The 25,010-nt window shown below is 38.5% G+C and overlaps 2 protein-coding genes across 8 annotated transcripts in view; one reads left to right on the top strand and one right to left on the bottom strand.

Annotated features, from left to right (window-relative positions):
* The window catches only part of LOC139149545 (uncharacterized), a 149,056-nt gene that overhangs the window by 78,952 nt on the left and 45,094 nt on the right, over positions 1 to 25,010 (top strand). The gene's annotated exons all lie outside the window — the stretch shown is intronic.
* On the bottom strand, positions 2,577 to 13,648 carry LOC139149546 (G2/M phase-specific E3 ubiquitin-protein ligase-like). 7 transcript variants are annotated; one of them, XM_070721359.1, is made up of 14 exons: positions 12,989 to 13,647; positions 11,271 to 11,536; positions 10,312 to 10,379; positions 9,128 to 9,224; positions 8,820 to 9,023; positions 8,006 to 8,085; positions 7,657 to 7,787; positions 6,931 to 7,086; positions 6,693 to 6,806; positions 5,881 to 6,194; positions 5,293 to 5,474; positions 4,741 to 4,913; positions 4,147 to 4,367; positions 2,577 to 3,512 (listed from the first exon to the last, which is right to left on the bottom strand). In XM_070721359.1, exons 6-14 carry the CDS (start codon positions 8,069 to 8,071, stop codon positions 3,265 to 3,267), a joined length of 1,605 nt encoding a protein of 534 aa, XP_070577460.1. In that variant the 5' UTR covers positions 8,072 to 8,085; positions 8,820 to 9,023; positions 9,128 to 9,224; positions 10,312 to 10,379; positions 11,271 to 11,536; positions 12,989 to 13,647; the 3' UTR covers positions 2,577 to 3,264. The 7 variants fall into 7 exon arrangements, with proteins under 7 accessions (XP_070577460.1, XP_070577459.1, XP_070577458.1 ...); XM_070721358.1 differs by having other exon boundaries at positions 7,657 to 7,790; positions 11,271 to 11,489; positions 12,989 to 13,646; XM_070721357.1 differs by having other exon boundaries at positions 7,657 to 7,790; positions 11,271 to 11,521; positions 12,989 to 13,646.

Below are 25,010 nucleotides of genomic sequence, written 5' to 3' on the forward strand. Positions count from 1 at the left end.
TATATATATATAATTTCGAATCTCAAATTATGATTCAAAGTACATTACCAGAATATGCCAGCGGGTCCTATACTTTTCAGTTGTGCTATTTTTGTAGGAAATATTTCTCTCAACTTTGTGCTTTTGTTTGACCTCCGTTATATAAATAAATAGAACGGAAAAATTTTCTTTTTGTCTACACATTTAGACAAGCACTGTTTCCCTAAGATAGTGTGCACAGTAACAACATGTTTTTACTCTAATTTAAATAGCAGGGAGAGAGGTTATGCCTCCACTGTTACCCTTGGACGAGGCTACCTCGTGGTCGTCATCATCACTTGCTACACGTGGTAGAGCAGACAGTTTACATCCTGAGCATTTTTTGAGCAATTTTATAAGAAGGAAAGTGAGGGCAACTTCACACATCGTTCCTACCTTTGTTAAATGATGCAGTACATTGAGTCGATTAATGTGTGTATATACAATCTCTCTTACTACCTAACCATAGTGCGTTACTCTTTTCCTTATTGATCTTCTGGCCGAGGATGTTGCCGAATGAGTCAACTATTCTGAGAAACTATTCGGCAGATTTCACATCTGATAACATTCGAGTGGTGTCATCTGCATATTGTGCGATTTTAACTCATTTTGTTCGATTTGAATGCCCTTAATTGTTTTGTTGTGACGAATGGCGATGGACAAAATTTCATAAACTAAGACAAATGAGGTGAAAGATCATCACCTTGGCTTGAACCTCTGTTAACTTGAAAGTAACCAGAGGTGACACCATTATTAATGACTAGAAATATCGCAGTATAAAACTTTGACCCATAGAATAAAAGATTCACCAAAATTAATTTCTTTAAAGCAAAGTAAAGGAAAGGCCACTCGATAGAGTCAAATGCCTTGGCAAAATCAATACAAAGTAGAATACCAGGAATATCGTTTTCTTTTGTAAAGTGTATTGAGTCTAAAATCTTGCAAACAGCGTCACCGATGTAGCGACCTTTCACATATTAACCAGCTTGATTTGGGTGAATCATTTCCGATAAAACTTTGAAATTCGAATTAAAAGGGCCTTGGCAACAATTTTTATAATAACAGTTTAAAAGATAAATAGGTCCCCAATTTTGCAGGTACAGACGATCTTTTTTCTTTTTTTATCAATCACAGTAATGGTTGCTTGTCTTTGGGAAACTGACACTGACAACTCTCCATATGGACGTGTACATATAGTTGACACTCAGTACAGTTAAATTACCATACAAGGGCCAGAAACGCCATTCCCCGGGCTTTTATTACAGGACATGTTTTTTGAAGCTTGGTAGCACTCTTCGAGACTCAAATAACCCTCACAAATATTTGTTCTGTAATTCTGAGAGGGAAATATGCAAATCACCAGTGAACTCTTCTGGTTTTTCTTCAGGAAAACAATGTGTAGTCTGGTATAAATTTCGATAAAATTCTTTCTGCGAATTATAAAATTTCATTTAAATCTGTAGATGCTTGAAGTTTACGAATGTCATCTTAATCTAGCACGTTGAATAATACCTTGTGTTTTGACTTTGTAAATATCATCTAAAGCTCTCTGAACTTCATCAATGTCTTTTCATGTTTTTCTATTTCACTTTCTTAATTTCGAGGTCCTTTTTTGATGCGCCACCTTTTTTTCCTTGTGTCTTTGACACTTAGCCCGTTTTTGCTGTATTTTATACAAAAATCCATGATTTTATACTATTTAAGCCTTGGATCAAGAACGTCAGTGAAATCTTGTCCCAAATATTTTTTTCATGCTGCAAACCTTCGAGCAACCAATAATCGCATACAGAAGGAACAGAAGTATGCGATACACTTATAAATGCCAGACTTCACAAAAGCTACAATAGATTGCACTCCGATTCACATGAGCATACACAAACACAACAAGACCAAACCGTAGAAATAGCTTCCGTAATTGAACAACAAACTTTAGTGGAACATCATATTAAAGGGGAAGTTCACCAAGGATGATTTTTACATATGTGGTAGCTCTGTGGTCATTTACCCCAGAAAAGCTATTTTCACCATTTATAACTCGCCCGATTTTCTACGAAAATGATAAAAATAGTACAGGAAGTTGCCCATGTAATTTGAATCATGGGAAAAAAGCCCCAAGCTTGGAGCCTGCATCATGTGATATGGAAGGGACCATCTTCGGATGGGTATGGCCCCCACATTGTCCACTCACAGTAGTACAGTAGTAAACAGCAACACAAAATCTGACAGTGGACAGTTTATTATAAGTGATTCACCGTTTATGCAAGGATACTCAGTATAAACAAAAGTTATGTAAATACGCACAGCCTGGTTTAAGCATGGGTGAGTGGACAATGCAATACCCATGGGAAAATGGTGCCTTCCATATCACATTATGCAAGCTCCAAGCTTGGCGCTTTTTCCCATGATTCAAATTACATGGGCAACTTCCTGTACTATTTCTATCGGTTTTTGTAAAAATCGTGCAAGTTATAAATGGCGAAAATAGCTTTTCCGGGGTAAGTGACCACAAAGCTAGCACATATGTAAAAATCATCCTTGGTGAACTTCCCCTTTAACTAATAAAATCAATCAATCATTCAACATGTCTCACCAATCAAAAATGAATTTTAAGTGACTGATGAAGAAAACTCTGTTTTCGAAACGTAGCTTCAAAGGATCGCAGTGTTACGCTAGTCTCTCTGCTCCAATGTGGGTTAACAGCAAGACACGTAAATTACGGGTACGTCTCGCCATGCCTAATCAACCCTTTACATAAAACAGCTAAACATGATATACACACACATAGAATCATACACAAAACGCAAAGAATTCACATATGAACGATGTGAGGAGTTGCTTTCCCTTTATTACAACAAAACAAACCGAAGAGCGACGATCAAACAGAACGATGCAGTTCAAACAGAACGACGCAATTACAAACTGAAGAGCGCAGCTCAAAACAGAACGACGCAGCTCAAACAGAACGACGCAATTACAAATTGAAGAGCGCAGGTCAAAACAGAACGACGCAACTCAAACAGAACGACGCAATTACAAATTGAAGCGCGCAGGTCAAAACAGAACGACGCAGCTCTAACAGAACGACGCAATTACAAACTGAAGAGCGCAGATCAAAACAGAACGACGCAGCTCTAACAGAATGACGCAATTACAAACTGAAGAGGGTCTGTGTCGTTTTCGGCCACGGTAGTTTTTTTCCTCTTAGAGACATATTGTTGCGCCCTAAATTTAGAAGAGTAATTAACTTTAAACCTGACCAAAGCCAGGACTGTTGAATATACCATATCCCATGTTTTCTTTGAACAATTCATATGATTTAACAACAGGTATTCTCAATACATTTCCACATGTATTTGCACTTGGTAGAATTCTGCCACATCCTTCATCCCGTACAAACTCCAAAGTGGGGGATGGACTAAATCCAAGTGGGGGTATATTGTCCAATCCAGTAGCAAAGATCAGAATGTCCCTTAAAGTTACCTCTGTCTCGGCATCTGTAAATTTGAGAAAAAAGAAAATGGAAGTTATTTAAGAAAGACACTTAGAGAAATATGCCAATGCGTTGCCGTGTTTACAGTATCCATTTGTCGTATTTTCTATATCATACTGCACATGCAAATAAAAGGGAGGAAAACACCAGTAACACAGATGGAAGTGAAAGTGTTGATCACATTTCCTCTCATTCGTATGAAGATAGTGACTTAGAATTGACATTAGAAACTAGTATTTTTGGACGCCTAATCCTAATTACCAACAAGTCATCAAACATGCAAAGTTGCAATTTTTTGACATGATACCGATATTTTGCAGACTACTACAGCTTATCTGTTGCACTGTGTATCATAATCTGTACCACATTTCAAATTTGAGCCACTGTTTATAGACATAATACCCATATTATGAATATGCATTACATCTGCAAAAAGGCAAATGATATGAACAGTATTACCGGTGGAACCACATACAAAATTCAAATAATCAGCTCCGTGTACCTGCTTTGCGTCACTGACAGCATGGCTACTAATACTTGTAGGCACATTCTGCAGTTATTACATACACAACTTAAAAGCTGCAATATGTTATAGCATGGAAACAATAACAGGATTTAAAAATGCTAAATCACTCTACCTTGAATTTCCACCAAATAGTCTTCCCAAAATGAAAGTACTTGAGACTCTTCTGATCGTTTGTTTGATCCTTCTGGACTTACTGACTGTGAAGCATCAAATAATGCTGTCATCGTCTGCACAGTCAAGTCTTTCTCAGTATGCACAAATACTTCACGAAATAATGTTGGATGAGATATGACAGTTTCCATGACATTCAGGGTTGAAAGTCCAGCTTTTAATCTGACAGTAAAGAAAGGTTTAAAATTGTGATTTGTTCCATTATACAATTTTTTTTGAAATGTACTAAGTGAAAAGAAGCGACCCAAGCAGGTAAGTTGTCACTTCATGTACTACTCTATACAAATAAAGACAGTTATAAAGGTTTCTATATAATTTTAATTTTGTAACAGACTTGAAACTCCTGAAATTCAGGCACATCAGTCCTGTGGTATGCAGTTTCTATCAGCTGAATGTTGTTGCAGCCCTACTTGGTATGGGTACAAGTGGCAAGGACAAGGGGGGGCTTTGATGTAGAGAAATTAATTATAAGAAACTTTGTGAATTTGTGCGAAATGTGACACTAGCACTTAATTGCCTTGGAATAAACACTTACCGTTGATAAGCACCAAGATTACTTGTGATGACAAGAAATTTAATTATATCGCCAACGAACTCATCTTTTGATTGCAATGTCGGTATGGTATGTCCCGCCCCTGTCATAGTTGCCAATGCATCTGCCTTGTCCACAGCAATACTTAATTGCTCCTCTGTAGTAGCATTCAGTATCTGCAACAACAAAATCACATAGGATGTTGACGGCTGCTCATGTATACACAATGCACTACCAAAAGAACTTTAACATTTCTAGATGTTTTACTTTGACATATCTCCACCAGCATACTCGGATGTTAAGGTTTTATGGCTTACAAGTTTTCAACTACAATCATTTATCATCATGCATACAAAAAGATAACAGACGTTTTAACAACCAAAAAGTACTATCTTGGCACACATTTACATGTTGGAATGTAGGAGGTAGCTATAGCTAGCAAAATATACCAAAAGCATTTGCTGGGAATGTTACTACGTTGCCCTTCAAGTTTAGAAATCCCGTACCGGTATATTATGCAACAATTGATTTAAAGACAAAAAAAGACACACGTACTGCTTCTAACTTGTCTTTTGTGGTCTGATTTGCGATATCCTCTATAGTTGGTTGAACAGATTCGACGCCAAATACAAGGGTGTTATACAGTGCACACCAGAAAAACTGTGGCCCAGGTCCACCATGAACTAAAGACACTGCAATCATCCGGCCAGCTATATAGTATAAATCTTCATCCATTGCTGCAACGAGAGTGCTCATATGTAAGAGCTCACCGAGCAAACTGAAATAACTGGTGATAGTATATCCTTGGAAAAAACAGTCACAGTAACAAGGACTCTCGGGAATTCAGGTGTGGACACTAACAACTGTTACAACAACATTAGTTGTTTCAAATTGTCACAAAAGACACCACTTAACAGTTGTAGATACATTAAAAATGATATGTATATGTCAAAAAATACAGTTATTCCCAATAGAGAAACAGAGTTTATTGTTTGCTTTATTGTCTCCGGTCTTCTTGATGTTGAACTTGAGGACACACGATGGTTTTTTGTATTCCTGTTGTCGGCCAGGCAAGGGCTAAAGGCCTTACCCTTGAATAAATGTCAGCCAATGAGATGTCTTTGCAACAAGAGGTATATTTACCTTTTTTACGTACAGAGAGTACCTTTGCATGAGGATGTCCCTCGAATATGAGTGAATCCTTCAGATGGCGCATTAGAAGCCTTAAGAATTCTCTCTTAGGGCCTCCTGTGTCTACTGCTCCCTCATCTTGACCAATATCATCCGTGAATTTGACTTTCATCCTGTTGTAAGGGCTGTAGGATTTCCTTTTAAATCCTCTCATGGCCCCCTCCCAGAAATGGTTTCTGCTTATATTAAAGTAACAGCAAGCCTCATCTGTATATCGAATCTTTGTACCAAGTTCTTCAAGCAAGCTCTGGACAGTTGCATGATCCCTATCAATTGCAAAAGAAGAGGAAAGAGCAACAAAGCTCTCTGTTTACCATTTAATGTTGATAACTCGTGTGAATGTGTAAGATTTAGTCTTTAGCATTAATCAATAAGCATAGACATATTTCACTAGTACTGTATTAACATGTAAATATAGTGTTTTATCAATACCTGAATGTTCCTTTGTCCCTGTCAAACTTGAATAAAGTGTGAATAGAAGCAACATGATGCCATGATTATAGATTCTGCTTAATCATCAAGGACTGTAAACACTAGAGACTGCACATGAGCCATTATGTAATTGTAGTGTTACATGCAGGTACATTGTTGAATACATTAGTATTTGCACAGAATTTGCTTGAGGAAGTAAAGAATATGACAATAGCTGCACCAAAGGTGGGTGGTCATCAGACCCTGCAGATGCCTTTAAAGTAATACACTGTCCCTTACTATCACTTTATAATTATTTAAGACATTAGGAGGACATAAAAGCATATATTTACTGATCTGCATTATGTTCATTCAAGCTCTGTGTTATGGCAGCTTGGAGATCATCATCATCGTCATCATCTTCACTGCAATCGGGAGTTATTTGATTTATGAGGTCGACATATGTTCTGAATGTAGAAATCACACCAAATACGTTAATTTGAAAAGTTGTGTTCCATTATGAAGGATTGGTTGAAAGTTGATAGTGTTGTATGGTTAACTTAACCTTATTGACATCATGTGAAATATTACCTGTATATACCATCTCCTCCACGCGAGGCACCAGCAGTAACTTCAACCGGTGTAGATGTGCTAGGAACCGGCTCAGCGCCTACAAGTGAACTCATTGTCAAATGTGGCAAGTCACTGTCACTTGAGTCATCCTGAATTGAGTCTCCCATGGACGATCTGAAAGAAGATATGTCACATATAACACTACTATTATCAAAAGCAATGCTAAAAAGAGTTTATACATGGAGGAAAGAAAAAAAGGAAGTTGAAATGCCGTTTGCTTGTGAACAAAAAGGGTATATTCCAAAAATACCGTCAGGGACAGTGTCCTCATATTTGGTTTGAATCGGTTCATTCAAGAAATATTTAAACCAGAGACTGTAAGTAGTTTAGTTCTCGCGATACTTGAATGAGGACATCCTCACAAACGAACATACATTCATACATACATACATACATGCATGCATGCATGCATACATACATACATACATACATACATACATACTTACATACATACATGCATACATACATACAGACTGATGACGGACGCCGGACGGATACCCATCCCAATAGCTTATATGTACTATAGTCTATTGTAGCTAAGAAACATGTTTTTCTATATTTTGGTTACTGGTTCAATCTTTATAAAATGCCTGACACATGGTGCCAAAACAATTATGGTGATAGCCCACTTTAAGTTACATCAATGAAAATTATGCTTCAACCTCAGGGTGTCAAAGTACTTACTCCACTGGAATAGTGTCATCCAGACAATTAGAACCTTGACGTCGGCCAAATTGTATTTCACTATCATCACAACTATCTTCAATCACTATTGGCTCTTCTTCCTTGATTCTTCTTTTTCGTGGCTTTGGACTCTGCTGCAAATATGATGATAGTTGGTTTATATGTATATAAAAGTACATATTTATATATGTTTAACAGTCCAAACAGATTGTTTGCGGGCTAAGATTTAAATTGACATATACTGATTCCTGATCCACAATGCCTTCAAGAAGTAGAGAGTATACAATAAAATACAATTACAACACAATGCAACAAAGACTTCAATAAAAATATTACGGGCACTACTCACATTGCAATTGTTTCCATCATGAGCCCTCTTGGTGGTTGCAGGGTCTATGCTTTTATCCTCTTCCATTGTTCCCTGATATTCTATTCATTTAATACAAATTGAATTATTAAAAAAGGCATTCATTAAGTGAAATACTCTTTTGAACATTATTTGTGCATCTTAGTTTGTTGTCAACGGGTTAACGTCATAAATAAATGTTGACAAATTGAGGAAACAGGTTTATCTTTTGAGAAATAACCATGCGGCAAGGTGAACTGTGCAAATACTGTGAAGCTAACATCTCTCTATTTGCACTTATGTTATAAATTGTCAGCACTTTTCCAGTCATTAACCAGATCAATTTTTTTACATTATTGTCTCATGATATGTCAGTTTGACAATGGTCTCTGGCTTTCCGATATTATGCACTTTGAAAGTGAGAGACTTACAACATGTGCGCAAACTGTCAAAGATTAAACTTTCAACCACTCCCTTACTTAATCAAGAATACAAATCGGGGGTCACCATTCATAGTTTGTAAATAGCCAAACGAACTACCCAACATTTTGCAATTTTTTGAAATAAAAATGGCTGCCATCCCAGTGTTTTGGATTTCCAAAAAATGAAACTTTGCCCTTCTTCAAGAGCTTTACAATGAGCCCCAGCAAATGGTACATCAGAAAGAATTGAACAAATTCAAAAGTCTGAGTATCTGTCCCTAAGGCACGTTCTACATTTCACCTGACTGAAGAGTGCCAAATAACTAAACTGCAGTAATCACCATCACACAAATAGAGAATACTATCGGTATATCAACATACAAATGACAGCTTACCTTCATAAATGTTCTGTGCACAAAGATAAAACCTCAACCTGCTGAAGGGTATTTTGATCTCGGATTTGTATTTCTCTAAACAAAATGGCTCTTTGACCTGTCTAAAATCTTTATACAGCAGAACATAATCAACACTAACATCTATGTGTTGGTTCTGTTTTTGGTGTTCCTCCAGAGCACTTGCAAGTAGGACTTCAGCACTGGCTGTTGGGAACAAATAACTTTATATGTGAAGTCTTCAGAGAGTTGAAAAGATAAAGCATTCCGAGTACTCATTACAAATGGTATTAAATGTACTAAGTACAAACCTTTGACTGGTACTTCTACAACCACTGTGAATCCTGTATGAGTGTCTCGTGATGCTTTAAGCTCCCTGCCTTTCAGCTTAACAAAGCCAACAGAAACCTGCAAAAGCACAAAAGTAAGGTCATGCAATTTGGTATGTTTTTATTTCGTGAATTATATTTCCTTTGTGATGAAAAATGAGACACTTAATGCTTCACAAAATGTATGTGATCATTTCTCGCATTTTATTTTATCGGTGATAGAAAGGGAAAGTAGTTAACTGTGCCACATGACAGAAATGTTCATTTCTTGCAATATATTTTCTTTTTGAAAAAGAATGACAGTAATTAAATGTTCCACCTGACTTAAGCAATTCCCATTACTGACCAGTAATATTTTCAAAACAAAACAAATATATCCCAATATTATTTTGGATGAGCCCATTGGTATTGAAATCCAGTATATATTTTCTGGAGATATTATCTTTGAGAAAGAGACATTATGATGACAAAAATTAAACACATACACAAAGGGAATTCTAATGAAGGGAAAAGCAACAGTGATTGTATAGTTTAATCTATGTGTATCAAATAATTTTTTGTTCTACTTTCGGTAGCATGCTACACTGCACATTGTTTTGCCTGTCAGTGCCTTATGCATATTTAAGGACAATTGTTTTTATTGTCAAATCAAAGGTCCTGACCCGAATTCAATCAAAAGTGGTGAAAGCTACTTGCTTCACACAGGTTGTGCTAACAATTTAACCATGTGGCAGACTTTTGACAAATTTTACAACATGAAACACATTGAATGCATCAGGAATAGTAAAAACCAGAAGGTTCTAGGAGTGAAGCTGGAGAGATTAAGTACTTCTTAAACTGTATTCCTGGTAAACATGAGGCCATTATACATACATTTTTGGATAAGAATGTCAAACCTAAGTTCTGTGAGATAGTAAGAGCAATGGATGGCAGCTACATGTATGTCTCCAACTCTTTAATCGTATAATGTTTATGTTATACGTCTAGGTTAGACTTAAGAACCCATTTAGTAACTTAAACTTGGGAACATACTTAGTGCTGCATTGTGAAACCACAGTAACATCATACAGATTACTTATTTGCAATGCACATATTTGATAAAATATATGATGATATATGATGGAAATTAAGAGGGTATGGCAACAATCTTTGATGGCGGTGCATACCTGAGTAGATTTTTTAGCCTTCTTTCAGACTGTTGAGTGTAACTGTCTTTTAACATCCATAAATGTCTCTGTAAAGAAAAATAATCGTAGTGGCATTTGAAAAGTTGGTAAACATGATTGTCAACAACACTGGGCTCCCAGTTTGTTGCTGGTTATTTCCTCTTTCGCTAGCCAAAAGATGGCTTTGAATGAACAACTTCAGAAGAATGCCAGTCTGAGTTGTGAGTTCATCGACAACTTCCTGATGAAATGACGATAAATATTGAAGCATTTTAGTTTGTAGGCCTGCTTTATGTTGCTATATATTTCCTTTATTTTAAACTTTATATATATTTGGATTTGGGATTGCAAGTGCAATGTTTTCCTTTTCATAAGAAACAGCTGCGCCCTGTGTTTTAGACGTACACGGGCCAGCATAAGCAGCAAAGTGTGTCAAACCTGATTGTCTGTTAAAGTGCCAAGCATGTGAAACTGTAATTTTGCTGTTTGAATTTTCCTTATAATTGTAGTACATAAGAAATTGTATTACATAAGAACCAAAATTTGTCTACACCAGTAGAAATTATCGCGTCAGATATCCAGCTGTAAACCGAATAACCATTACCGTAAAACACATTGCAAAACATATGAGCATGTTAAATTTATAATTGACACGTCATTGATTTCACAGTAGTTGCCACACACGTTTGAAATCTTTAGACAATGTCATGACATTACATCATTTGCACTGTTTTAAATGTTGCACAAAATGCAACAATCAAAGCGTTATGGACTAGCTTTATCACTGGCAGAGCAGTGTATTACCATGGCTGACACCAGTTGTCATGCAATCACTTGCATTGATACGAGGCTGACGAAATATAATTACCATAATGTTATTTTCTTCTGGATCAAACAATACAACCTCCGTAAAAAGCATAACAGTTTGTCGCCTATGACTTTGAATTGATAATACTTACTAGATGAGGTTGTCCTTAATGGTAGAGGGGGCGTTCCTTGTGCAGGTGTTTCCAGCTCTCCAGCAAAAGCCACATAACTAGAGGGAAATGTTCCCTTTTCTTTGTTGCCTTCTGCACGTCGTCCTTTTAACCAGCCTCTTGGCTGTCGAGGGGTACCCTGGAATTGCCAGGGTAAACCCTCCACTTCCAGTGTCTCCCCAATCTTTAACGTCAGCTCTCCTGGAATTTGAGCATTGTACTTGTGTTTGACTCTATAAAAGAACATACTGCCAAGGAGAAGTATGAGAAGATTACAAAACTGTGATGATAATTGTTTGAAGTAAAACTGGTCATCTGACATGTGCACATAATTCTCACCAAGTGTCCAACACTGCTATTTTCAATAGACAGAAAATGAACATGCACATGACATAAAAAATGGATTTAAACCGGTGCTTTGTGCAAGAAACTGTGCACTAAATGTCTAGCAGAACTGATGTTTCCTGTAAGCTAAAATCAATTGCATATTGAAATATTATGAAACATGTATATTCTCAACATCAACTTATAATTTCAAAATAAGCATAATGGTGCTTCCGCTTAGTGTATTTTAATGGAAAGGAAAATGTCACCTAAAAGATAAATGTACATAAGGAGAAAATGTTACAGTACAAACTTTCTGTCAGAAAAAGAAAATATTTTGGGCACATCTTTATGCAACAAATTTACTTCAGAAGTAAATGTCTTAATTAATGAAGACAAGAACATGCCATTTGTCATTACATTAATATTTTGTCCTTGATTCCTGTGATGAAACCTTTGCGATTATGGAATACATTTCAATGTTTATCATAGTGTTGCTTACGATCCTTGTTAATTCGAGAAGACTAAATGAATAAATTTTGCCAATGTTTGGCGAGTATGTGTTCTCATTCAACAAATTTAACCTTTGAGTAGGACTTCGTTGGAATCAGCTAATTTCCTATGAATTTATTGAGTTTTTCATATCATTCTTTACACGATCATGGTCAAGTAAGTCGAGAATACAACAGCTTCCTTGACTTTGTACATTTGCTTTGATTTTCTTCTCGGAGTAGGTATGCGCATGGAGTTGGTAGCTCAATGGTATGCTTATCAACAGTATCATCGTACGAAGTTTCATCCTGCTGCCTTCATTAAAATTATCTGATTTATCTCTTTCACAGAGCGAAATTTCAAATTAGCCATTGTCAGATTATTACATGTGCTAAATATGTTATGACCAATTACTCCTTTTGGCGTTAGGTTTGCACAGTAATCATCCATTTGTTGGTGTCGCTTTTTGTGTTTCCCGCCAAAACTTTAGATGGACGTAGAGCAACAGCGAACCTTGGTGCAAAATTGTAGCGCTACGGTGAGGCGGTCGGTGATTTTTGGTTTTTGCGACTTCGCTCACGTTACTGGTGAGTGACGTTGCAAAAACCAAAAATCACCGACCACCTTACCGTAGCGCTGCAATTTTGCAGCTACAGCTAACCATATACATGGAGGTAGGAAGCAAGCCTTCTCATGCCATATAAATGCATAACACGTACACGGCGGCCGCTGCGTATCGAAAAACACATAACCTTGACAGCGCAGCAAGTTCAAGGTTGTAGTTTTACCATTAGCAAAATGTGGACGATGCAATCAAACAGCTACTACGGGATAAGTCTTACCACAAAAGTTAAATTTTGTATCCTTCATACAGGTAAACTTACCTTGACCTGTAGGAGCGTATCCTCCGTGTGACCTTTAACGTTTGTTGAAAAATGTTAACTCCAGTACTTCCGGGTTATGCTCAAAAGGACGTTACAAACTGAAGAGCGCAGGTGAAACAGAACGACGTAGGTTAAACAGAACGACGCAATTACAAACTGAAGAGCGCAGCTCAAAACAGAACGACGCAATTACAAACTGAAGAGCGCAGGTGAAACAGAACGACGCAATTACAAACTGAAGAGCGCAGGTGAAACAGAACGACGCAATTACAAACTGAAGAGCGCAGGTGAAACAGAACGACGCAATTACAAACTGAAGAGCGCAGGTCAAAACAGAACGACGCAGCTCAAACAGAACGACGCAATTACAAACTGAAGAGCGCAGGTCAAAACAGAACGACGCAGGTGAAACAGAACGACGCAATTACAAACTGAAGAGGGTCTGTGTCGTTTTCGGCCACGGTATACAAGCCATATGTTAGTTCAAATTAATAAAAGTAGGAACAAATTCTGATGCCCTGAAATGATAATACTGTTGTCAAGGTTTACACGAGACTGAGTTTGTGCCGCTTCACTGTACAATACCTTGGCATAAAGTAGTACCGGCCAAGCTATTGGTATCTGAAGTTGTTGACCAAGCGTTATGTAATGTCTGATTATATCTGATATAACCACTTTAAATTGCATATTATCAGTGCAGAAAGAGCCCAAAAAAGTGCACTGTTTTTTAGATGCAAGCATCCCGTCATGTTAATATGATTTAAATAATTGAATTAATTAGGAAATCATCAAAACCAAAATAATTTTAGTGTAGAATTATCAGAAAGTTCAACTTTTTTTGACAGGTCATAGTGAAATACTTACCATCTTGGAGGATTAAAACATGTAAAGGCAACTTTCCTGAATGCCAACTTTGACATATTCTGAACCGTCATTTATTGTGCCCTGTATGTTATCTAAAAGAAATCGCTCATTATAGTTTGTCATGATAGGATGGTCAAATAAATAGAGATAGAGAAAGTTCTAATTTCCATTTATGGTTGACTTGGTAAGGATAAAATAAAATTACTTTTTGAGGAAAAAAATAGAGTGGTCAATTAAAAGAGTGGTCAAAGTGATAGGGTTTTTATGGTAAAGCTGGGGTGTAAGATTCCTCGTGCTATTTATAGCAATTATGCAATCTGTGTAAACAGTGCAATGAAAGTGTTACATGATTCCTTATAATGCTTTTAATGACCTTGAACTTCTTAAGTTTCAAACATTTGTCTCTTCAGTGTGCTTTCTCTGAGTACGTACAGTCTCAACTTTATTCAACAGAACTTACTTTCAATGGTCAGGCCATCCTGAAATGAGCTATCAAAGATATCCACCTTCTCCATCAATACATGTGTCACAAAAGGTTATTTTCTACATAACACAGCAAAACTTTGTCAACTGTTGAGTCGCTTGTTTTTTCAAAACCGCTGGTCAGACAGCTTTAATATTTGGTTTACAAGTCCCTAGGATGAGATAATTTCATACAGTCAGGAAATACTTAATTTTGTATCCATGTCTATAGTAGCTTCAGGGACTTTGGCCCTATGTTTACCAGATCCCTTGTGCATTTTTTGCCCACTCCCACCTTTTCTTTTTATCAAGCCTTCTCTGTTTTTTGTTGTTGACATTTGCTTATGTATTTAGGATCTACTTCTCCCATTGCTATAGAATTTGACATGCATGTTCCTAAAGATGACCTCCTGTACCTAAGTTGGAGACCTCATTTGCTGTTGTCATCCTTGTTTTTCCTGGTTTAAATATTTCTCGAATGGACCAATTCAAACCGAATGTGAGCACATTGTGTCCTTGACGGTATTTTTATACTTTTCTTTTGAAGTTGTTAGGGTTAATTGTTGATTAAAAGTGACATGCAAACCAGGAAGTTGTTTTGCCGTGTAATAACTACATGGTGCATGTGTGTCGGCGAGGCCATAGATGCTGGACAGACATGCGTGTTCACTTGTGGCCATCTAAGTATGAATAGGGAGTGGCGAAGTCAGATTTAGAGCAAAGTTCCGCTGGCAATTTTTCAGTAACTAGACCTCGAACACCAAAAATAATTGGTTACACAAAGTAATGTAGGTCTTGTCTTTGAAAAAATACCCAATTTGGTTCGTTAAAGACGTGTCAACGAAAATGACACAATCATTAACGGAACCTTGCAGTGGCTGCAGTCAAAAATAACATTCGGGATTCACGAAAAACTACTCAACAGAAGTCGATTTTTTTCCCCTCCGGACTATGATAACACTTATTATTAGGAGCACATAGAACGAACAACTTGAAAATCTATGGAGTGCTTTAACAAGGATCTGTATTTTCCTACTACAGAGAAAACTGGCCAACCGTCACTTGTGAATGCTGGCTGCACATGTTGCTTTGAAGTAAAATCCTCATTATGCATGCAAATTGGGTACCCATCTCTTAGGGTGTCAAACCCAATACTGGTTGGACATTTCGGTCAACAACTACATGTTTTACCACAGCTGTTCACTTTGTACCATAGTATGACACAAGCTTAACTGTAGACTTTTCTTTGGTTTGTAATGACGTTACAGTGTGTACCTGTGTCCATTTTAAACTTTACAGACTTGATATTTATCTGCAAATTTAACATCCATTCATCATCTTTGGTATTTCCACTTGTTTTTTAGCTCTGCTGTCAGCAACGTGGAGCTTATCTAATAAGCTGATTTTCCATCGTCGTAATTTGTCTGTCCTTCTGTGGTCTAGCTGTTTTCCGTCAACAATTGCCTTCTCCTCTAAAACTGCAAGTCTGATGGCTTTGAAATTTCATATGCAGTTCACCTGGAGTAACCTAATTTAAGTTTGTTGAAATTGTGGTGAAATTTGCATATTTATATTTTTGGGGCAGTTTTTGCTTTTTTGGTAAAAATATCTTCTCTGAAACGGCATGTCCGATTGCTTTGAAATTTGATATGCGATTTACTTAGGGTGACTTCAGTCTAATTTGTTCAAATCGAGGTGGAATTTGCATATTTGTATTTTTAAGGCAAGTTTTGTCATTTTTGGCCAAAATAACTTAAAAAATCTTCTTCTTCAAAACTACAGGTCAGATAGCTTTGATATTTAATAAACAGCAGGGCTCGAACTTAACGGTTGCCCGCTTGTCCGGGGCAAGTAAAACCTGACATCGGGCTGGTAAAAATAAATTACACTTGCCCGGTCAGGCAAGTGATAGACTTTGATCAAATTTACATGTTCTGGGAATAAAAAACTCAAGAGATTTTGTTGAAAAACGTTGAACTTCGCTGTTATCAAGTTTCAAGTCACCAAAGCAGGTATTACACCGACAAGTCGGACGTCAACATTCAGCGAGTGATATCCAGCTATTGTCTTTCCTCCCTCGGGAAATCTAAATCTCATGCGTGGGTATTCAGCTGAGACCATGGTAATATATAGCGTTGAGGATCGATCATCGACTACGTTAGCGTTCACCGTTGGCGGAACCTTAGTGTCAAAGCGTTCACACGAAATAGCATTTTTTGTAACTCCAGACGGGATGTACAACACAGCGGTGTTGTCAAGGTCATCAAGAAAGTGCTTTGGAAAGTCATTTCCGTTCTGACAAGCAGACTTGACTTGGCTTGAATTATCACAGAGTGTTCACTTATCAGTCTTTTTCTTGCTCTCCGCCGTTTTCTTGGTGTATGTGGTACAATCGTCTTTTCAGTGACCGTGTTTGCTACATAGCAGGCAAACATGGGCATAACGACATTGTGATGAGTTGCAAATCCCGGTGTTGAAGCGTATACAAGCGTTTGGTTTGTCGTCTTTCTTCCCCGTGGAGGATTCTTTCCCTTTACGAGTACGAAATCGTGCGAGAGTGTCACTTGGGCCAAAAGCGACGTTGTTAGCATCTGAATTTGAAGGCCCCCATTTGGCACCTGTACACTCGAGGTCGTCACAGTACGTGTTGTCATATAACATGCAGGCACTGGCTTTGTATTTATTTGCTTTACTGGCGATGAAAGCAAGGTGCTGAACGCAGCCCCGAATTTCGTCTGATTTCTGGTCGACCAGAATACTTAAAATCTTCATATTTCCTTCCCAGAATTGAGCCCAAGTGATTTCATCAAACCCTTTTGCTGGTTTGCCGTTTTCAAGGCGAATGAATTCATGAGGCTGTGGTACAGAACCAACGTTTTGGCCCGAAAGTTGTAGCATTGCAAATGTTACTGAATTTTGATAACTCACCAGCGTTGCTTTTCGATGATGTTGGAAGGCGACTCAGTAACTGTTCTATATTATCCAGTTCCTGTAGTGAGGGCACATCACTTTGTGGCTGATTCTGACCTTTCTCCCGTTTGCTAGGGTTCACGTTCTCAAAGTCGACACGGTTGGCTGACGCGCCAAATTTGCCATCGATGGCTGAAGTTTTGGCAGGCTGAGCTGCGGTCGAACTGACTGTTGGTGGCTGACCCTTTTTCTCCATCGTCCTGGTTCTAGGTGTACTGGCCTCATCGGTAGTCTGTAAGGAAGTAACCGCCTCACGTAGTAGACAGCGCTGTCCGGGCAAAATGTCCAAGTCACGAAGATCTTGTTCTTGTATTGCTCTCAAAGTTCGGAAGGTTACATTAGTGAAGCCATTCCAAACAAGGCATGCGATGGTATCTTCAGACAGACCAAATTCATCCTTTGCAAGTTTCTCCATTCGTGTCAGTTCCAATTCAATCAGTTGAGCTGCCTCTGATGACGATATCTTCGTTACTCTTCGACGACTCCTGGCAATTTTTGTCGTCATTTTATTGTTACTTGATAACGCATAAACTTGTAAAGCTGAACAAGACTCACGCCATACAGGCAAACAGATACAAATCACGTGACCAACTATAAAACGTCATCATGAATAATCAGGCTCATTATAATATTATAAGCAAGCTTATACTACTCGTAAAACTTGCACTTGTCCCTAGTGAGTCCCAGGGGGTGTTGGTCAGTAATTTCAAAAGCCACATTGCACGTGGTGACCTAGACTCTCCACAGTCGCTGTGCCTTGTTTTTTGCGCGCCCACGATGGGCCTGCATTCGAAGGCTACGCTGTGCAGCTGTGAGCAAGCGCTGCCAGACACAGCGACTGTCATTTTTTGTTTTGATTAACGGATTTGTGAAGTTCTATAAAGTACCCGGATCAGGCAGAAATCCGACCGGTCGCTTGCAAGAACGTCCAGACCCTGGGATTCGCGTCGCGTCTCTGAAGGGCGCGCGTGTTCCAACAGGAAAGAACGCGAATCGCAGGGTCTCTGCCAGACTAGTGGTGACCTAACTTGAGGCAACGCAGAGTATACCTGTGTACGTCATGGCGAAGCAAACCACCCTGTTTTCATGTAAATTTTTGAAATCCACGCCTGTCACAGATTCCGGAACGGGATCTGTGTCAGGGGACACGTACAGTACACGTTCAACCGGCTGGCCACTCAGAAATCGACGATGATAAAGCTAATGGCGCGGTCGCAGCATTGAGTTCAGTGAAAAGTAAAGTGAAGAAGCAGAAGTGCGATATCTATGAAAAGAAACGACAACGGAAGTATCAAAACGTCTGGAAAAGAGATTTCAAATGGCTTGAGTCAAAGGCAGAAGGTGACAGAGAAAAGATTATGTACCATATACGGTATTCCCGGATTTGGCTGATAAAGACTCCCCATTTGCACATGATGGTTCTGAATCACTACAGATCGGCACTATACAGGCTCACAATAACAGCCACGGTCATATCCGATGTCAGAGGAAGCGCAGGTTGCTCGGTTACGGGGAGGTGCAAACCCTATGGATGGAGTCTTGAGAAATCTGGCAGATGACGTTAAAAAGAAGCTTGTTACACTCTTTAACACGGCCTATTTTATTGTTAAAGAAGAAATGCCTTTCAGAAAATTTGAAGGCCTTTGTTCATTACAGAAAATAAACGGTGTATGCATCGGAGACACTTACATAAACGACCATGCTGCATCCGATTTCATTGAAGCCATAGCAACCGTTGAGAGGAAACAGTTGGGTGTTGCACTTACAACAGCTCGTTTCATGTCTGTGCTTTCTGATGGCAGTACAGACTCATCAGTTACAGAGGAGGAGCTTGTGTATGCACGGTATGTGGATGGTGGTATACCCCTCAATAAATTTGTTGGGATCCAAGCACTGGAGAATGCCAAAGCTGCAGGTATCAAGTCAGCAATTGAAGCTGCTATGGATAATACTGGCTCTGAACATTGGAAAGATAAATTAATCTCCTTTGGCTGTGACGGTCCGAATGTGATGATAGGCAGTGTTGGTGGAGTAGCAGCATTGTTCAAAGCAGAAATTCCATGGCTTGTGCCAATACACTGTATTGCACACAATTGAGAGCTGGATGTGCTTGATGCGCTTAAAGATGAAACCAAACTGAAAGACCGGAAAGACTGCTTGCAGGGAATATATAAACATTATCAGTATTCTCCAAAAGCCTAGCGAGAAATGAGAGCACTGGGAGATGTGCTTAACGAGTCTGTGAACAAGCCAGTCAATCTGATGGGTACATGATGGTCTCCACACTTTTTCAATGCCATCAGAAGTGTTGTCAAGAATTATGCAACACTTTATGCTCACTTTCAGGAGACAGCAGCAACCAATGTGGTAGCGTTACCGTGCAGGGAAGAGCCAGAAATGTTATCAACAAACTGGAGAGTTTCCCCCGTATGGTGTTTCTATTTTTGATGTTTGACATACTGGATGAATTGAGTTCACTTAGTCTGCTCTTCCAACGAGATAGTGTAACCCTGACTGAAGTCCAAGTTAAGCTGACAGCCAGTTTAGCCTACCTGAAACTTATGACGGGACCTGAACAACAGGGTGATAATGTCCAGTCTTTCCTCAATAGTATTGATGACAACGGTGAATACAGAGGAGTACAACTGAAGCAAAGAAATGACAACACTATGCAACTGTTTCAGAATTCCAAGCAGAAAGTATTGGCAAGTGTTTGTGATTACATTAGTCAGAGGTTTACTCCATTTTTGGAAAGCACTGTAATCTCATCAGCATCAGCACAGTGAGTTTTTGGTGTTTCTCTGTGGCCAAGGGAGAATGGAGAGGAACTTATTGCACATGGAAACAGAGAATTACAGCGTCTGATTCAGCAGTATATAACACCCCTGAGAAACAACAATTTTGATGACAACTGTGCTGCACGTGAATACAGAGAACTGAAAGTCTTTGTGAGGCAAAAATGTAGCAGTCAATGTGCAAAATAAACCAACTGAATTGTGGCCATTTCTCTTTCTGCAACATGAAGAAAGATTTCATAACGTACAGATGGTGGCTGAAATATACCTACAGTGCTTGGCTTTAAGCACTGCCTGCTATGAAAGCGGTGTCTCTTGCATGAACAGAGTCAAATCAGACTGGCGATCCAATTTTGATCCAAAGACACTTGATATGCTGATGCGAATATTGATTGATGGGCCACCCCTTCAGCTATATGACCCCAATCCTGCACTAGAATATTGGTGAATGAGTGGGCAGAGATCACGAAGACCAACACTAATGGATCGTAACAATTAACATGATTATCAATACAGACAAAACAGAACCTGCATTGATGCTGTCAGCCACATTTGAGATTGCTTGGTCTTCGTGATCACTGCCCAAACAATGTAAACAGACAAAAAAATTGGACAAGTAAGTTTATTCATAGGGCAAGTAAAATTTATGGAAACTTGCCCAAAGGGCAAATAGGTGAAAAAGTTAAGTTCGAGCTCTGAATAGATCCCTAGGGATGATCTATTTCAGTTTTGTTCAAATTGTGGAGAAATTGGCAATTTTGTATTTTTAAGGCAATTTTTTTCATTTCTGGTCAAAAAATTTGTTTCATCAAAACTGCTTGTCTGACAGCTTTGACATTTGGTATACAGGTTTATAGGGATGAGTAAAATGTGATATATTCAAATTATGATGAAATCTACCATTTTGTATTTTTGGAGCAATTTTTGCCATTTTGGTCAAAAAAATGTGTTTCTCAAAAGTACTGGTCTGATAGCTTTGAAATTTAGTATACAGGTCTCTACAGATAAACTAAGTGATATATATTGAGATTATAATGAAATCTACAATTGTGTATTTTTGGGGCAATTTCTTGCCATTTTTGGTCAAAAAATATGTTTCTCCAAAATTACTCATCTGTCATAGCTTTGAAATTTGGTGTACAATTTTCTGCAGATGAAGTAAATGTGATTAAATTGAAATTATGATGAAACATGCAATTTTGTATTTTAGGGTAATTTTTGCCATTTTTGGTAAAAAAATTTGTTTCTCAAAAATTGCATGTCTGATAACTTTGATATTTGGTATACAGGTTCCAAGGGAGTATTTTAAATTGAAATTATGATGAAATCTGCAATTTTTTATTTTTTGGGGCTAATTTATGCCATTTTTAGCCCCCATGGACACCGTCCGGGGGGACTTAAAGGTTTGGTCATGTCCGTGCGTGCGTCCGTGCGTCCGTCTGTGCATCTGTGCATCCGTCTGTTCACGCAGATATCTCAGACATGCCCTGGTCAATTTCTTTCAAACTTTGCATAAGGATAGTACCCTACCCTATACAGATGCATGTCGATTTGTTTAACAATGCGATCAAATTTGGCCATGTTAAGATTGGGTCATGTCATGCGTGCGTGCTTCCGTCCGTCCGTCTGTTCACTCTGATCTCAGACATGTCCTGGTCAATTTCTTTCAAACTTTGCACAAGGATAGTACCCTACCCTATACAGATGCACGTCGATTTGTTTCACAATGCAATCAAATTTGGCTGTGTTAGAAGACTTTTTAGTTTACATCTCCATAGACTCCCATGTATAAGGCATTTCTCCATAGACTCCCATGTATAAGTCAGTTCTGCACAGAATCCCATGTATAAGGCCAAGAAAAATAAAAATTTAGTTTCTCATCGTATTCATATTGCAAAAAGGATGAAGTGACAGTTTTTAGCTCAACCGATGAAGTCCAGGGGCTAATAGATTGGGTCATGTCCCTCCGTTCACACAGATATTTTGACAAAATGTCACGTGACCTCAGTGACCTTTGACCTCAAATATACATATTTGTCCATAACTCAGTAACCAAAAGTGCTACACCCTTCATAAATGGTATGAAGGGACACCTTATGACGCCATATATTGTACCTCATTTATTATGCACAAATCTAATTTTGAGCGAGCCAATAGAGCTAGAGGCCTAATTTTTGGTATATAGGGATAACTCAGCAATACAATTTTTTTGACAAAATACCACGTGACCTACCTGATTCTATATTTCCCCACGCCCTCTACCGGGGAAAATAGGTCAGGGAACCAGACTACCTTCATGTATGGTGTGATGGGACACCTTATGAAGCCACATATTGTACCTCATTAATTATGCACATATCTAATTTTGATCGAGTCAACAGAGCTAGAGGTCTAATTTTTGGTATATAGGGATAACTTAGCAATACAATTTTTTGACAAAATGTCACGGGACCTTTGACCTGAAATATACATATTTGTCCATTACTCAGTAACCACAAGTGCTACACCCTTCATGTATGGTATGATGGGACACCTTATGAAGCCACATATTGTACCTCATTAATTATGCACATATCTAATTTTGAGCGAGTCAATAGAGCTAGAGGTCTGATTTTTGGTACATTAGCAATACAATATTTTTTTGACAAAATGTCAAGTGACCTTGGTGACCTTTGATCTGAAATATACATATTTGTCAGTAACCACAAGTGGTACACCCTTCATATTTGGTATGTTGGGAGACCTTATGACGCCACATACTGTACCTCATTAATTATTTGCATATCTAATTCTGAGCAAGCCAATAGAGCTGGATGTCTGATTTTTGGTATATAGGGATAACTATAGGATTGAAGTTTTTTGACAAAATGTCATGTGACCTCAATGACCTTTTACCTAAAATATACGTTTATGTCAATAAATAAGTAACCACAAGTGCAATGTTCATTGTATTTAGTAGGATGGGAGACCTTACGACAACACACGCTTTACCTTATTAATTATGCACACATCTAATTCTAGGCAAGCGAATAGAGCTAGAGGTCTGATTTTTGGCATATAGGGATTAATTAGCAATACAATTTTTTCAAAATGTCACGTGACCTTGATGACCTTTGACCTTGATTATACATATATATGCATAACTCAGTAACCACAAGTTCTATACCCTCCAATTTTGATAGGATATTAGACCTTAAGACGTCACATCTTGTACCTCATTTATTATGCACATATGTATTTCATGGCTGGCCAATACAGCTAGAGGTCTGATCTTTTTTTCCGATTCAGAACCATAACTTAGACATGACTCATGTGTTTCAAATTGGGAACAACAACATAGACCTATGTGCCCATAGATCTCAACGTATACAGTCCAGTGATACTTCTTAATGACCACATTTCCCTGCCCCATCAAGACTAACACTCCCCTATTACAAGTGGGGACTATGTCATTGTCAATGACTTGTTTCTTCTTTGGTTGTAATTACCAACACCATGAATCAGGTTATCATCTTCCTGCAGTGACTTCATTTGAGTAATGCTTGTCTCATTTGTCCTACAAATATCTATTGCTTTCTGTAGCATTAGGCCAGAATCTCTCAGTAATCTGGCACGAACCTGATCATTGCTGACTCCACAGATTATATGGTCACGTATCAGACTTTCCGTGAGCTGTCCAAACTCACATGACTTCGCTTTGACCTTCAAGTCTGTGACGTATTGATCAATTACCCTCTGATGAATATTGACTACGAGTGAAGAAAACATGGCGCTCATATGTGATGTCTTTCTAGGATTTACAGTAATTTTGAAACTTCTCCATGAGAACATCCAATTTTATGTTATCACCCGCATTGGCAAATTCAAAAGTGTTATACACTTCTATGGCTGCGTCACCGACCACATGCTGGAAAGTAGATGCCTTTACCTTTGGATCTTTTCCGTCGATCCCGCTGGCAGACATGTAGAATTCAAATCTTTGTTTCCACACTTCCAGTTCTAGGTAAGGTTACCTTCGAGACTCAATGCCTCATAAATTTGTGAAAGGTACAGATGTAAGCATTAAATGTTTATCAGTATACACTTTGCAAGGCATTATAGCTGAATGAGGATGGTAAATGATATCAATCTAAGTAATTCATACTGACTGTATTTTCCATTGTAAATTAGATATTTAAGTTTTTTGCAAATGTTCGAAGTACATGAAAAAAAATATTCCCACGCACAATAAATGTTCCTCAGTCGAATGTTTCACCTGCTTTCAGGAATTTCTGTCTCCTTCACCACAGACAGAAATTCCTTACTTTTATATTATGATTACATTTTCCTAGCTATGTAATCTGTGTTAATGAAGGAAGGGACGCTGTACACGTGTCATGTTTTTGCAGCCTCCACCAGCGTCTCTTTGCCATGTTTATGTTTGAACTTTGCATTTCTACAGTGGACGTTGAATCATAGTCGCTAATCCCTTCACTTTATTACATGCAAATGTATTCAACCGTGACCTTCACCGAGGTTTCCTGTTGCCGTTCATTCCAAAACTGCACATTCATGTGCTAGCTGCCGCACTGTGCTTTGCTTTCCCACCATCCCACCCTTGTACACAACATTTTTTATTACTTAATAAAGAAAGGGGGTTGCCATCACAGAGCCTGCTGGGTCTGTCATGGTACCACGCGGTCTGTCACGTGACTTGAGCCAGTGAACTTCAGGCCCTCCTCATGTGCCAGGCTGCTAGCGACGCCGGACAGACTCACTGTGTTGGCAGGCTTCACTCCAACACCACGTCACCCCTCTTCGATGCCACTCAAATCTGCGATTGCCACCGCAGGGGAGGTGCACTATGACATTTGTGTGGAGTCCATCCCCAGATTTCTGCAACGCCACTCTCGTGTCACTGAGTCTTCTTTCATTAATGAGACATTATATCT

This window comes from Ptychodera flava, chromosome 14 (genome assembly GCF_041260155.1).
Source record: "Ptychodera flava strain L36383 chromosome 14, AS_Pfla_20210202, whole genome shotgun sequence".
NCBI lineage: Eukaryota > Metazoa > Hemichordata > Enteropneusta > Ptychoderidae > Ptychodera > Ptychodera flava.